Source organism: Coptis chinensis, chromosome 7 (assembly GCF_015680905.1).
Source record: "Coptis chinensis isolate HL-2020 chromosome 7, ASM1568090v1, whole genome shotgun sequence".
In the NCBI taxonomy this organism is placed as follows: domain Eukaryota; kingdom Viridiplantae; phylum Streptophyta; class Magnoliopsida; order Ranunculales; family Ranunculaceae; genus Coptis; species Coptis chinensis.
The window spans coordinates 3,082,853-3,097,462 of record NC_141462.1 but is presented as its reverse complement, the minus strand read 5'-3'; the positions used below and the strand labels follow the sequence as shown (position 1 = coordinate 3,097,462).

At 34.7% G+C, this 14,610-nt stretch overlaps 1 protein-coding gene and 1 long non-coding RNA gene across 2 annotated transcripts; one reads left to right on the top strand and one right to left on the bottom strand.

Annotated features, from left to right (window-relative positions):
- The first annotated feature begins 7,699 nt into the window (after positions 1-7,699).
- LOC147485237 (translocation protein-like protein) lies at positions 7,700-12,962 on the top strand. Its single transcript, XM_086571827.1, has 5 exons — positions 7,700-7,985; positions 8,786-9,100; positions 11,253-11,454; positions 11,732-11,960; positions 12,479-12,962. Exons 1-5 carry the CDS (start codon positions 7,890-7,892, stop codon positions 12,747-12,749), a joined length of 1,113 nt encoding a protein of 370 aa, XP_086427953.1. The 5' UTR covers positions 7,700-7,889; the 3' UTR covers positions 12,750-12,962.
- On the bottom strand, positions 12,695-13,633 carry LOC147485236 (uncharacterized). The gene is made up of 2 exons (XR_015201635.1): positions 13,429-13,633; positions 12,695-12,972 (listed from the first exon to the last, which is right to left on the bottom strand). It is a non-coding gene; the product is annotated as an uncharacterized LOC147485236 (long non-coding RNA).
- Positions 13,634-14,610: the final 977 nt, after the last annotated feature.

Sequence of the window (14,610 nt, the reverse complement as noted above, 5' to 3'; positions counted from 1 at the left end):
GTGGGTTTCTCAAGAATAATCCATTGTAACTCTTCATAAAAAACACTCAATCTCTATTCAGTTGGCAATATCCTCCATCTCTAAAATAAATTTCAATGGATCTCCAAGTCCAGCTTTGACTCAGATGAGGACACTTGGAAAATTAGCAATGCCTGTACATTTATATGGTTTTCTGAATCTGAAAAACCAATATACCTGGCAATATACACTGCACAAATAAAGATAATCACTGCTTGTACTGGACCTTGATATAATATAAACAACCCATAGCAGTTCATTTTATAAAAATTACAGTGGAAAAAATTCAGAAAAAAAAAAAACCCTGAAAAATACTTCAAGTATGAACACATTTTATGCAATGACTTTCAAGTCACGAGGAAAAAAAACCTGAAAAATACTTCAACAACTTCTTTTTTAATAATATTGATTACTCTATAACCATAGCAAATTGAATGGCCTTCCCCTCCGCGAAAACAGTGGTAAATGTGTAAGAGCAGCCATTCTAGATAAAAAAAAGTGCGAGTCTGCTGAGAATTTTTTTGTCTCACTCCTTGCTAAATGGATTACTAAAAAGAAGTCATTCTAGTGGCCAACCAAATTAGTTCAATCAAATTCCAACGTCAGTACAACAGTGAATGCATACGGCAGTAACTCTCAAATAGTTTTTTTTTTTGTAACACTAAACTATATGAAACACCTTGAACAAATTGGATTCAATCAATCAAGATTCACGTCTACAACAAATCTCATCTCGCCGAGTATCATATTATAGGTATATGCATAACATGGAAAAAACTTGACTAACACACGACGAAAAACACTAACAAACAGAGCAATGCTTCATTTTCATTGGGCATGGTCAACAAAAAAAGAGATGTGGTCTCTCACATAAAAACTACCTGAGCTGGTGCTGGACCTGTGAGGGAGATGAGCTGCCTAAATTCCAACGTCACTACAATAGTAGGCAACTAAAAAAAATCCTCGTGGCAATATTGAACTACATGAAACACCTTGAACAAACTGGATTCAAGATTCACATCTACAACAAATCTCATCTCGTTGACTAACATATTATAGGTGTATGCATACATAATAATAATACAATATAATAAAGTTTATCAATTGCCATTATTAATAATGGAGTTTAACAGTTTAGCCAAGGGGGGATACCCAATGAAATATGTAATATAGTAGGTGTGGTTAAACTTTCGCACCTTCAGTAGCAGGCAACCTCTGCTTCCTTTGAACAACTTGCTTTGGAACATTGATATCAATAGCAACAACATCTTCCAACTATATAATAACTTCAGCAACAATTGATCATGCCATTAAAGTGAGATTTGTAGTTCTAAAAATTTAAACACCACTACATTCAATTATGATTAATATCAACAGTACTAATAATTAAAAAAACAAATATAATTCTTCTGGAATCAGTAGCTAACTTTAAAATTTATACTTCATGCAATGCTTACTATGGAGAACAAAAGAAAAACCTAAAGAAAGATTGGTCATTGTTGTCTAGGCAACGCTTTTATAGGCACGACTAAGGAAATAATGCTTACTTTAGAGTGACATGACATGAAAATATTAAACTAATGACACCACGAAGTGAATTCCTAGGATAGAAATTATTTATGATACTGAAATTCCTAGGATGATGATGAATGCCTATGCTATTAAGCTATTGACACCTTGCCACATAAAGATCAAAAAAACTATTGAACACACACACGAACATACATATTAACAGAAAGTTTACCTGTTGCACATGCTAGTTCCTTTTAGAAATAGTTTAATGCTATACATTAAAAATTAATCAAAATGTTCCATGATTTGTACACTAATTATATTCCATAAAAAAAAAAAAAAAAAAAAAACTTGATTAACAAATTGAATAGATATATTTGTTAACAAATTGATTAACAAATTAAAAATTGGTACAAATGTAAACTTTGGTATGCCAAATTACAACAGAAATAAATCATAAGATATATTATCTAATCAAACCTTAAAAGTACGTATTACCGCCAATAATTGGAAATTTATCTTACAAGCGATTAGTGTTGGTGGTTCATTCACTTTCATGAGAAGGGTACAGCAGATCCACTTATCAGAAAAACAGGAAAGTGAAAAAGATGTAACATGTAGTGGATACACACATTATAAAGTATATGTGTTTTGGTCACTATATGCATGTTATTGCGAAGTCAATCTTATCAATACCTCGTCATACCATTCTTTGTAAGATTTTGTATTCACCATAATATCATAGCCTAAGAATCCTAGTCTTCTAGGGTGTAAAAATGTATTATAAAATGGGAAAATGGTCTTACAAAGTGTTGCATCAAAAGCCTTAGCTTCAGACATACTCATATACCACTAGTACTACCTAGGTTGTCTGCTTCTTAAAAAGCACCCAAATGGAGCAAATAGGGAACTAAAAATTCGTTTGGGATGGTTTGCACAAGCAAAGTTCAGAAGTGAAACCAGTGAAAAAGGAGAGCCATAACAGATGTTGAAGAACCTAGAATGGAAAAGTCGGGCCCCCAGCCACTCTTCCAAATTAATTTGGAGATTATCTATGGTAAATGTGATTTGCCAAAAAAAAAAAGAAACGGTCCTTCATGGGTACAAAAAGTGGTACCTTCAATTCCTAGAAAAGAAGTGCTAGACCCGATAATGGGGAAGCGAACTATTTAAGACGGATATCGATAACCCGACGCACCACTCTTGTTTAGAACTTTCTCTGGGAGCCTTATTTCTTTTTCGTGTATAAAATCGAAATTCACAGTTTACTTTTGAGAGAACTACATCCCGGTGTGTGGCAGCAAACATAAGGTGTTATCGCAATAGTGATTACACATGTACAATTAATACTCACCTGAATGATCCAAGTCATCCTGTGGTGTAAGTACCTTGCCTTAGCAATCCAGCTGACAGGCCATGAATAAGACTAATTTCTTTAAGAAGGGAATATACAAAAGATATTTATATAGTAAGGAGTAAAAAGAATGCCCCAATACTGGAACAAATGCATGAGACAATTATATCAACATTGTCATATTGGCTTCATTAATTTTATGAACATATTTATTGGCCAAATTCTCGACTACTCATTCCATTTCGGTTTCGTAACTTAATATAAGCTTCTGCTTTCAACCCAAATATGAAAAAAACACAAATAGTTAACTCAAAATTAAAAAATCTTCATTATGTGTAGGAAAGAAATCAAAACCAACATTATGTAGAACGCAAACCTTGTAAAACGCATCAAAGCCCTCTTCACAAAGAATGTTCTCAGTAACTTGAGCACCAGTTCCCTAGTGCAATTGAATTCTTACATGAAACAACACATTCCAATCAAACACTAAAAATAAACAAACCAACATCAAGAACTATGCATTTAAACAATACCCAAAAGAGATTTAATACCAGAAGCCCCACCATTAACATTTTTGCAATTCGTCTTTTTTTGAAACAAAATGCACGCGTAAGTAATGGCACAAAAAAATAATTATGTTCAAATTGATGGTGTAGCAGGCTTTTTAGTCATCCCTTAAATGCTTGCAGTAAGGAGCCTATCATGATGAGTTATGGTAAGTGACAGGGAAACCATAGTAATAAAAGTTACCTGTATTATAGGCTGCAACATGGATGGATCAAAATCTTCTGACGATTGAAGAAGCCCCCATATTCTGAAAACTTGATCTCGAAGTGCGAGAATGCTTTCCTGCTCAGTCGCACTTGCTTTAAGAGGTCCTATTATGCTTCCATTGAAAATTAGAGACCTCAATGGATCGGGAATGGAATTGTAGGTAGATAGGAGATAAAGAGAGGGGCCTTCACTTTCTCTAATGGTCTTACACTCAACTCTTTTGTTACTTTTTTTTTTTACTTTTATTATTCTTGAGAAAAACCCAAATGTAATGAGAAAAAAAAAATATGAGAAACAAAACAGATGGGAGAGAAGGGAAAAGAATAGCTTCATATTCTCTCATTAGACTTTTGATTTTCTTAACTTATTAAATAACGCAATTATTGGTAATTAAATGCCATTAATTAGTAAAATTGGCCATTAATGAAGGATAAGTGGCGAACAATTGAATAGGAGCGTATAATTGATTTCCGACCTGAATTTACACATACGTCCTTAAGTTACTATATAATTTTAAGGGTATAGATGGTAGTAAATTTTGAAATGACTAAGTAGTCCTTTTTAAAGGCATTGAATAATTGATTTTAATATTTTATCAAGGGTATTTCATGGTAGAAAAAAGGCTGGTCCAATTTAAATGTCCATGTTAATTATGGTATACTCTACTAATTGAGATGCACGCAGAAACTTTATGACGTAATGATGTCATATGAATGACTACCCTTGATATAGGTATTATGATAAGTGGTATTCCCCGAATATGCGGGACGAACCAGGTCATATCAATTAGACTTAAATGTCTTAAATGAGGTTTGGTTATGAATGAAATTTTGACTGGCTGAGATAACTCATTTTATTGTGATGTCTAACTCTGTTTTGCAGGAGGGTAGGATCTATTAATCTTTTCTGCAGGGACGTACATATCCTACCCTAAGACGACGTGTTGGCTTAAAGGTAATGTATACCAAACTCATTTAATTAGGTTATCATATGTGCAGTTAATAAATGGAATGTAAGTGGTATTGTATTGTGAGTTATTTTGGAAAGTGGGAATGACGAGTACTGTTATATGAGATTCTTGGAATTTGTATGTTGGGGGTGAAATCTTACTTGGGAAGAAACTACACGCCGTTTTTGAAAAATGGAACTATATTGTCTTCCAAGTTGAAATTGTTTGTAATGTTATATTTATTCATTTGAAAGATTATTATATATATTTTGTTGTTAGTCTACTCATACCAGCAAATTCAATTTACTGACCCATGTTTGCTTTGTTTTGCAACGTGGGTGTGTTCTTGGGAACATAGATGGTGGAGTGCAGTGGATAAGGAGACGTGATTTGGAGTTGCTCTTGGAGTCTTCTGGTTTAAGATTTTCTGAAGAGTTGGTTAGTTTCTTTATAGTTTAATAATGTGATTTAAGGATTTTTCCTTTTCGTTTATTTTAATTTCAGTTTTTGTATATATCGTGTTTGATAACAGGGTTTTGGGTTTTGTTTCACCCCGGGTTTCCAGATAATTAAATATAATTGTTTTAAATATTGTCTGGAAATTTGGGGTGTGACAATGTTGATCGCATCCTAACTGTGTCTTAACCCGCGTCCGGTTTAGTTAACTGCGTCTTAACCATGTTGACCGCGTCTAACGCGCGTCCATGCCACATCCGATGTGGACACAGCCTATTAGGAGGTGCATCTGTGCTTTAGAGTCGGTGGTGTTGACTATATATGGGGTTAAATTGATGAGTGGTGGTGGTGGTGTTGTGTAATTGATGAGTGGTGGCGGGTTGATTCGCGGCAATAAGGGATTGGGGTAGTAAATTCGATTGTTGGTGGTGACTTTGGGGGAAAATTGGTTGTCGAAATTCACCAATTTTAGCGCCGGTGGGAAATTGGTGGCATGCTCTGTTGAATATCTCTTTGTAAGTGGTTTTGTTATATATATGATTATCCATTCTTTTTTAGTTATGTGTAGGTTAAGCTTTCTAAATGGTTGAACAAGGGGATTTATTGAATTCAGTAGATGCATTTTGAATCAATTAGTATGTGTGTAGTGGTGTGTCTTGCGTTGTAGTGGTTGGGTGGGTGTTGCAGTGGCTGCTGCGCTGCGTTGCTGCTGCTACTGCTTTGTGTGTGTCGGCTGGTAGTGTGTGTATGTGAGTGTGTGCTGGCAGGTGGTGATGTGTGTGTGTGTGTGTGTGTGTGTTTGTGGTGTTGCTGTGTGTGTTGGGTGAGTTGGTTGATTGTTTCGGTTGAAGGTGGTAAGATGTGCGTTTGTGTGTTGTGTGTAAGATGTTATGTGGTAGTACACTGGCCAGTGGTCATTAGGTGCCTGTTTGTGTGCAGGTTGGTTTAGGTGATGCGTGTTGGGTGCTATTGTTGCTAGGTGTTGAGTGCTGCTATTGCGTGCTACGGTGTTGGGTGCTGCTGTTGCGTGCTAGGGTGTTGGGTGCTGCGTACTGTTGTTGTATCAAGATGATGTATCAATTGGTATTCCATCTTTGGTGCCGTTTTAGTTTGCTGGGGTGTTGGGTGTTGTTTCAGTTTGGTATTCCATCTTTGGAATAGTTGATAATCCTTCGTGATGTATCAAGATGATGAGTTAATGAAATGGTGCTACATAAATGTTGTAGTATGTTAATTGTACCCAATTGTGTTGGTTTTAGTTGTCATTGAACATATCGTATTGTTTTAGTGGTGTGATGATGCTTATTGAGCAGTCGGGATAAATTTGAGTTTCTTTTCTCTAATGGAGGTACTTCTTCACCCGCATACTTGGGAAGTTCACGTAGTTAGAACTAAATGTTCTTTCTATTTTTATACTTTCATTGAGTTTGAAAACCTAAAAAACAATATTTTCAAAAAGTTTAAATATCATTCGCCACGGAAAAAAAAAACTGTGTAAACCAATAACACTGGCAAATCTCATATTTTCCCACTACAAATTTGTGCAAACAAACACTGGCAACACATAAATTTTCCCACTAGAAATTTGCCTCTCTAGTGGAAAAATGTTTTCCCACCAGAGATTTGCCAGTAAACAAACACAACATAAGAGATTCAATTGCACACGACTTATGGAGTGCAAGAGATTGAGTGTATTACTGATTAATCAATTTTATGATATGGGGTTGTTTTTAACTTTTATATAACTTGAACGGTTTGTAATAACTTTTTTTATTGTATTATATGAGCGAGTTCAGTTTATTAAGATTGGCTATTTCCACGCACAAATTTGGACTTTAAATAAATACGTTTGGTTCCTATTTTATTAGATTTTTGTTTTTATTTATAAAAATAGCTTTTAAAAAAAATCTCAGCCAAATATATTTATTCAAAAACTGTTTTTAGAATAAATATTCTTTCAAAAAAATACTTTTTGAAAAAAACTAATTTTTTGAAAAAATGAGATCCAAACACCCACTAAAATCAAGTGATGGACAACCATTTTTTCAATATTCAAGATAAAAAAAAAAACACGCCTTTTCTAGGTGTGAACTCACAAAGTCCGTTGGCTGCCAACATTCTCAACCTACTATTACTGTTCTACAAGACTACTAGAGTCTTTTTTTCGTGTACACCAAACGCAACCAATGAATCATAATGCATGATCAAATTTACTTAGCATGAATTAAGTCATATTATTATTCTCATCATATTTCATTCAATTCAAACGCACAGGCTGAGAAGCACTGGTGATTTTTTATTTGAAAGTATATTCACAAAATAAGTCATATATTTTAATCCTACATATATAATTTTGTGTATAATAAATGTAAACTTCTGCAAATTCTTAGTGCAACTGTGCAAGTCATAATAAGTTGGAAATTAATGACTGGTATAAAATGTGGCATGACTCTGCATCCTTTACACCAACATCACATAGACACATACCAGTCATACTACTTAACAACTAACAACTAACCAATATGGCCGACAATTAGAACAAGTAAAATTATGTTGAAAATTAGGAACCCTCTTAAATTCGTGATTCCATGTGATCTATTTCCTTAACTTCGTCCATGCAACGTGTGCTGTCTACCACAACACCAAAAACATTACCAAATTCATATCTCCCCTCTTTTAACGTTACTTCACTAGGGCCCTGTTTGTTTCCTATCACACCTCTTTTAACACTCTTGGAGTAGCATTACGTTTTAAATACAAACACACCAAACAGAACTCTCATTACAAAAGAGAAACAGAGAGAAAGAGGGAAAAGAAAAAAAGAAGATGACGAAATCTGGGGCAGAAAAAAAGAGAACCCGGAGAACACCCGGTGGAGTTCAAAATAGTAGCAGAGATCTCAATAGTGATACCCCACCTAAGGTTTGTTTTATTTTTAAATTATATTTCTATATTAAGATCTTCAATCAAATTTTGTTTTTTTTTTGTTTTTTTTGGTAGGAAATAATTGAATTTGAGAATGGGGCAATTTGTATATATGTATACAATAATCTTATGTGTAGAAATGTTATGATTATTATTAGACACGCCCATGCTTCTTGAATTTTTATGTATTGTTAGATCCCTTTTGTGGTGAAAAGAGAATTAAAAAACCAGTCTTTAATAGTTTTTGATGTTGGGGTTCTGTAATTATTTTTTTCGAAAGGGTGTTATGCATTATGCCTGTCTGACCACCCAACGTTAGTTCCGTTAGTGCCGCGCCGCCAAGCACACAAATTGGACATCTCGTTCGACTGAAAGGCGTAGCAGAATGATAATGTTCATTGTTAAAGTAACTGGTCCTAAGTTTCTTTTGGACCGGGCTAGATAAAAAATGCCATTGTGGAAAATGGCTCTCCCTATGGAAGATGCTTTTAGTTATGCTAAATTGTTTAATGACTTGATTGCTTTTTAAGTTTTGTAGTAGAGTTGTTTTTCTTACATTCAATCCAAAATGCACATCTGTGTGTTTAGATGTTGTCTAGGTGAGCACCTTGCCTAACCTTGCCTCATGATTCATATGTATGTTTTTAGAGCCGAGGTGACACCTAGGCATTATGAAAGAAATAAAAATTGTTATATTTATATAATATCCACAAAGACTAATGTTTTGAGAAGAGTGTTGATTTTTTCCTGTACCATTTTTTTTTCTAAAAAAAATCACTAGGTTTCATCTTTTGCAGAAACAAGCTTCAGGGAAGGATTTGTTTCAGGTGTTTGCGGAGAAGGTGAGAGACCATAAAGAGTTTGAATCTAGATGGGCAGTTTTACAGGAAACACGAGTAGAATATTTCAGAGGAAAAGATTTTGTCAATTTTGTAAGAAAACATCCAGAGTTTAAGGAAGTACTGGAATCAGATAAAGACTTAGCAACAGAAGATGTTGCAGATGCTCTTTTGAGGAAAAATCTTGTAGTGCGTTGCGACCGTGTAGTGAAAACTCTTCGTCCGGGGAAGAAAAAGTTATCTACCTGGCCAGCTCATCTGGAGATATTCTCTGTATGTTCTCTTTACTTATGGAAATCGTGATAGAATTTGAATTTTAATAGTTCTGTTATTTATGCTATTTCTGGCGAGCATATTGGTCAGGGATATGAGTGAGTCGCGCAATATTAAAGAGGAAAACAAGGGCATTGTTGTAGGCTTGTAGCATCTACATTTGAGTCTCGAGACCATTTACATTGATTTCTTGAATGAGAACTACTTTATGTCTCTGGATATTACTGTGGCACTTCTCAAAAAAAAAAAAAAAAAAACAATTATTATTATTAAAAGAAAGAAAGAAAGAACGGCTTCTTGGTATTAAAAGTATTACTCCTGTTTTTCGTTTTTGTTTCTTTCATAGCTGCTACTAAAGAATTGTAATGTACAGTAAGTCTCTGCTCTCTCTAGCCTCTAATAAGGTTATGTCTCTAGCGCTTGCACTAGAAAGGGTTTTCTCAATAGTCACGCTTTAAGTCTGTCAAGTAATGAAGTTTCAGTTATACTTGATGTTTCTCTTGTCCATACATCAACTATTAGTTACTCTTGCCAGTCTTGGTCACGTGTCGTGTTCCTCTGTAAAGAACATAATTTTGTTGAATGAACTATGTTCTCTTTTTTCTTTTGACACTCTGCTCTTAATTTTGTTGAGTGAACTATCTTTAGAGTTAGAGGTTTGTGAATGTCGTATTCGTATGTAGAATTTTCTTTCCAATAAAGAAGACCTATTAGATATGTTCATAATACAAACTTTTAGATGATATTAATGGAAAAAATAAAAGAAAATTTGAATGTGTTAAACTAGACTCCACAGTTCAATCTGTTACATCACACCTTTTGCTCCTTTGGATAATACAATACAACTTATTTGATGTGTCAAATTGTGTATTACTATAAAGAAGTGTACACTTGGACGGGGAAAATTTATATCATTAACTAATCAAGTGAGCGGAGCGAACGATCTAGGCTGAGGGGGGATATGTGGCCCAAAATTCTATTTGGTAGGTTTTTGTTTGTTTTCATTCTCTCTTCTCATCTTCTTAGCCAAACATTCTTTCTTCTCTCCAATATCTCTCTCTTCTTCTTCTTCACCCAACCAAAGCCGCGATCTCTTTATCTCACTCCGCATCTCCGCTCACTCCTATGGCTTTGCAGTATACTAGTGTTAGCTGATGTCTGGAGTAACCAAAAGAAAAAATCACAAAAATTGGATCAGATTCTTGCAGAATATCTGAGATCCATTTTGGTACTCATTCCTCTTGGAAAGGGCTAAGTAACTTGACTAAGTAGTTTTGGCATGCTTTCCAAATGTTTTTCTACAACCTTACTCTTTATAAGTTCTATTCTTGTTTCAACCCCCACCTACGTGGCAAACGTCCATTGGTAGGGGTCTCCACTTTATTCGTTTAATCGACAAGGTTAAAGCCCAATTTGCAATATCATGGATCAATGTACATGCCCATTAACTCATATGTCTAGGGTTGAATCCTAGCCACATGGCTTGCCACTTACGTACATTAATTTATGTCAAGATTTGTTTCTTATCAAAGAGATAATTATTAATTAAGAGTTATATTCAATTACAATTATTTGAGCTATAAAAGTCTCTATTCTACACATAAATACCAAACTATTTTTCATAAAGAACTACGTTCTTGAGACTTGATCTCATCGATAATTTGGGTACGTAGACAATCAAAAGGTACAGTCTCATCATTCATTTGATCACCATCACTTTTCTCACTACTTTTCTACGTTATTCATATATTTTGTCACCACTTAGTGTTTTGATCATATTTGGTCGAAACAATTCTCTATTGTACAAAATTAATTGCTCGACCGTCTTTTCCATCTTCAAAATCGGGCTTATTTTCACTGAACTGTTATGCTTTCCATCTGCTAGGAGCTTGTTGCTTGAGTTTCCATTCTGTATAATTTGATATGTATGCTCTAACATTGAGTTTTGTACGAAGATAATATAAGTGGAACATACATGTGTATCTTAATGCCATAGGAACTGATTGTTCATTATAACACATCCTGCCAGTCATGAGCAGTTAACACGTGTCATATCAGGTTTTAAAGTTCTGTAGAAGATTAAAACTGCTACTTATGTCGTTTGTAGTGCAGTAATCTTTGTCTAATTTCTGCTCTTTTTGATTTTTGACAGGATCAAATGTTCTCTGAAAATGATGCCTTTTTTGCTTGGGCATTTGTGAAAAGGAGACCATTGTGGCAGACGATTCTGTCATTTGTTTGGCCTGTTGTGACCCTAGCAATTTGCTTGTTTCCTGTATTTCCTCATCGTTGCAAGCTAATAGTCCTCTACTCTTGCGCTGGGCTTCTTCTACTTATTTTCACCCTGCTTTTAGGTAATTTGGAGAGTTTTCTTAAGTTGCACCAATTGACTATAGTTTGATCCATATCATATTCTTTTGAACAACTGCTACTCAGTACTATTAGTGATGTTGTGATGTCACTAACTGAAAGTTCTGATCCCTGATGTAGTGAGAATCAATGCAGTTGTATCTCCTAGGATAATTTTTTGAGGATTGTTTTCCATTTTAAGAGTGAAAACATAATCCTGCAATATAATCCTAGCGATATCTCGGTATTGATTGGTGATGGAAATCATTTCTTGTTGTGCAGTCAGATCTCTGATCTTTGGTTCTATGTGGATCCTTCTTGGAAAACGTGTCTGGTTTTTCCCCAACATTCTTGCGGAGGAGGCAACATTGTCCGAATTGTTCCAGTTCTGGCCCAAAAAGGATGAAGAAGAACGGCCTAAGTGGACTGCTAGGCTCTTTTTCTCAGTTGTAGCGGTGCTGTTCATATTGTTATTAAGGCATCATGCACCTGATGAAGCCGCTAGAGCCAGGTAAGTGCTGCAAGAATTATCTTAATGATTCCATTTATTTTGATAGTAAAGGGGGTAGGTAGTTAAAAGCTTAGATATACTGGCTAATTTAAATCTTTCGAATGAGCAAAATGGTTGTTTCAATTTCGAAATTAAGCAACCAACTTCGCTTACTGTGTAGTGTGTTCATAGGGTCCTCCAATAGAAACCATATTTTCTTTCTTTGTTCCCCTGTTTTTGGGCTAATGCCACATTGGATAAAATTCCACGTGATAGAGACTTGCATATATAATCAGCTTCGGAAATGAAAAAAACTAGAAGCCCAGCAGTTGGAAACCAGGTTAAAAACTAATATATTCTTTTACAAGATAAATGAAAATAAATAATATTGAATTATGTTGGTCAGTTTTTGTGTAGAAGAAAATGTGTTAAGATGGAAATGTGTGAGTAAGTCCATCGAGTTTGGTGGTGTGATGATAATGGGTTGGAAGTTATTAATGGAATTTCTTGGATTCATGGTTCCCTCTCGTCTTCTACAGGTACCAGAAGCGTGTCTCAAATATAATTGATGATGTCCTCGAATGGTCCCCGAAATTGGCGTTGTCTGGAATGATGGAGAAGCAGGAGACTGTTGTTAATGCAACAGAGACAAACACTACTGATGGGACTCAAGGGACTTCAGAAGAACAAGGAGTCAAATCTGATGCCGTTATTGAAGAGACTAAGTCGGACCTAAACATAGACAAAGAAACTTCTGGTGAAGAAGCTTCTGAAAATCAAGAAGATGTTCATCATCACAATCATATATGAGAAAGTGCAACACTAAAATAGAAGAAACATAATGTTTACAGTTTTTTTTCTCCTTTAAATTTTAAGTGAGAATTGCATTTGAGTATCAGCATTTGAAATCTTAAATTGTGACTAAGGTCTCTCTCTCTAAGAAATTTCTGGGATATGATGGTAGCTGACTGGATTTTGCCTGGGTTTTGGTTTCTGATTAAATCCGAAGTTGGATTGGGCTCGTATTAAGGACCTTGATAGACTGCTGAGCCAAAATTACGAAATATAAAGATTAAAGGATGGTAAACCCAAAAACCGATCATATGCGGAATGATATATCGGATATATCGAATATGAATTACTTTTACCTGACAAGCTCCAAAGTTTCTAAAATATTGGATATTCATACGATATATCTCGGATATTAATAATATATGCATTGATATATTAAATTTTCCAAATGAAAATATTAAATTATTAACAATTAGTCAAAAGTCAACTAGTATATATCGATTATTCGGAAATATCGATTATACCGGGCGATAAAAACTTTTATATCGGAAATTTCGATAAAATATCTCGGAAAAAAAAGGGTTTAATATTCGGTGGATATATATCGGAAATATCAATATCGGTGTACCAATTTATCGAGATATATCGACGAGATGTCGGATATCTCGGCGATATTTTGGGCCATGGTATTAAGGACCTTGATAGACTGCTGAGCCTGAACTCTACGAAATATAAAGATGAAGGATGCTAAAGCAAACCTCATGGTGCGGAATGCTATGTGAGGTTTGCTTCGTGAATTTGTGAATTACTTGTTACCTGTACAAGCACCATGGTGGATTGCAAACCAGAAATCAGGATATTCATACAAATAAAAAGTACATTAATAATTTTGCATTGAGTAATTAAATGTCCAAATGAAAATTGATCGTCTATTCAAATTTCGTGCAAAACCTAAATTATAATAAAAATAATAAAACCCCCAAGCCTCTCAAGTAAATTAAAAATTTTATAACCCCTCAACCCGGCTTGACCCGGGCCTAAAAATGCTTGCAAAAGCCCTAAAAAACTTGCCCTCATACATTTGAGGGATGGATCGGCTCAACCCTCATGCCTATTATGGCGGGCTAGGGCCTAAGTTCTGGAACATGAGCCCGACCCTCATTTGGCCCTCGTAATTTTTTTTTGTTATTTTACATTACATGCATGTTTTCTAATTTAATTATCTAGGTTATATCAAATTTTTTCACTACAATTAGTATTCAATAAGGAGTAAATTATAACATAATATATATATTTTTTGTAACTAAATGAAATAGAGGTATATAGGATATATAAAGGCAGAGTTGACATGCAATTCTAACGTATTAACATAGTTCAGTATTTAAAGTGTAAGGCTCTCATCTCTTCCACCGTATCTATATCTCATTTTCTAAATGTATAAGAATAAGTTTGATATATTTAGTTGAAATTGATATATATAATCAAAATTATAATAAAAATAATAAAAACCACCAAAAAATTTAAGTAAATTAGTATTTGTATAATTTGACTAGGCCCGACCTTCAAAATCGGTAGGGGGGCAAATAACCCGACCCAAAACGTATTTATATGGGATATGGGTGTAACCTTGTTTAACCCGACCCTCAACACAAATTAGGAACACGCTAGCTCGACCTTCAGTTATGAGGGCTTTTATGGTTTGAGAGCCGAGCTCCTAGCCCTACTCATCAATTGTGAATTGAAAAAATTAGTATCCGCGAGCTATCAATAAATAGTATTTTTCCCACTTTCTTTAAAGCTGTCAATTTGTCTTTAGTACCAATCTTACGAACCTATAATTAGTTCGGGCTCGGGCACCGTGTTTGCAAAAAAAATATAA

What these genes read in the sequence shown, in the direction of transcription:
- LOC147485237 (XM_086571827.1), top strand. Translation starts at nt 7,890, where the DNA reads ATGACGAAATCTGGGGCAGAAAAAAAGAGAACCCGGAGAACACCCGGT. An exon ending in TATTTTCACCCTGCTTTTAG is followed by an intron (nt 11,455 to 11,731) that starts GTAATTTGGAGA and finishes CTTGTTGTGCAG; the next exon opens with TCAGATCTCTGATCTTTGGT. An exon ending in GATGAAGCCGCTAGAGCCAG is followed by an intron (nt 11,961 to 12,478) that starts GTAAGTGCTGCA and finishes CGTCTTCTACAG; the next exon opens with GTACCAGAAGCGTGTCTCAA.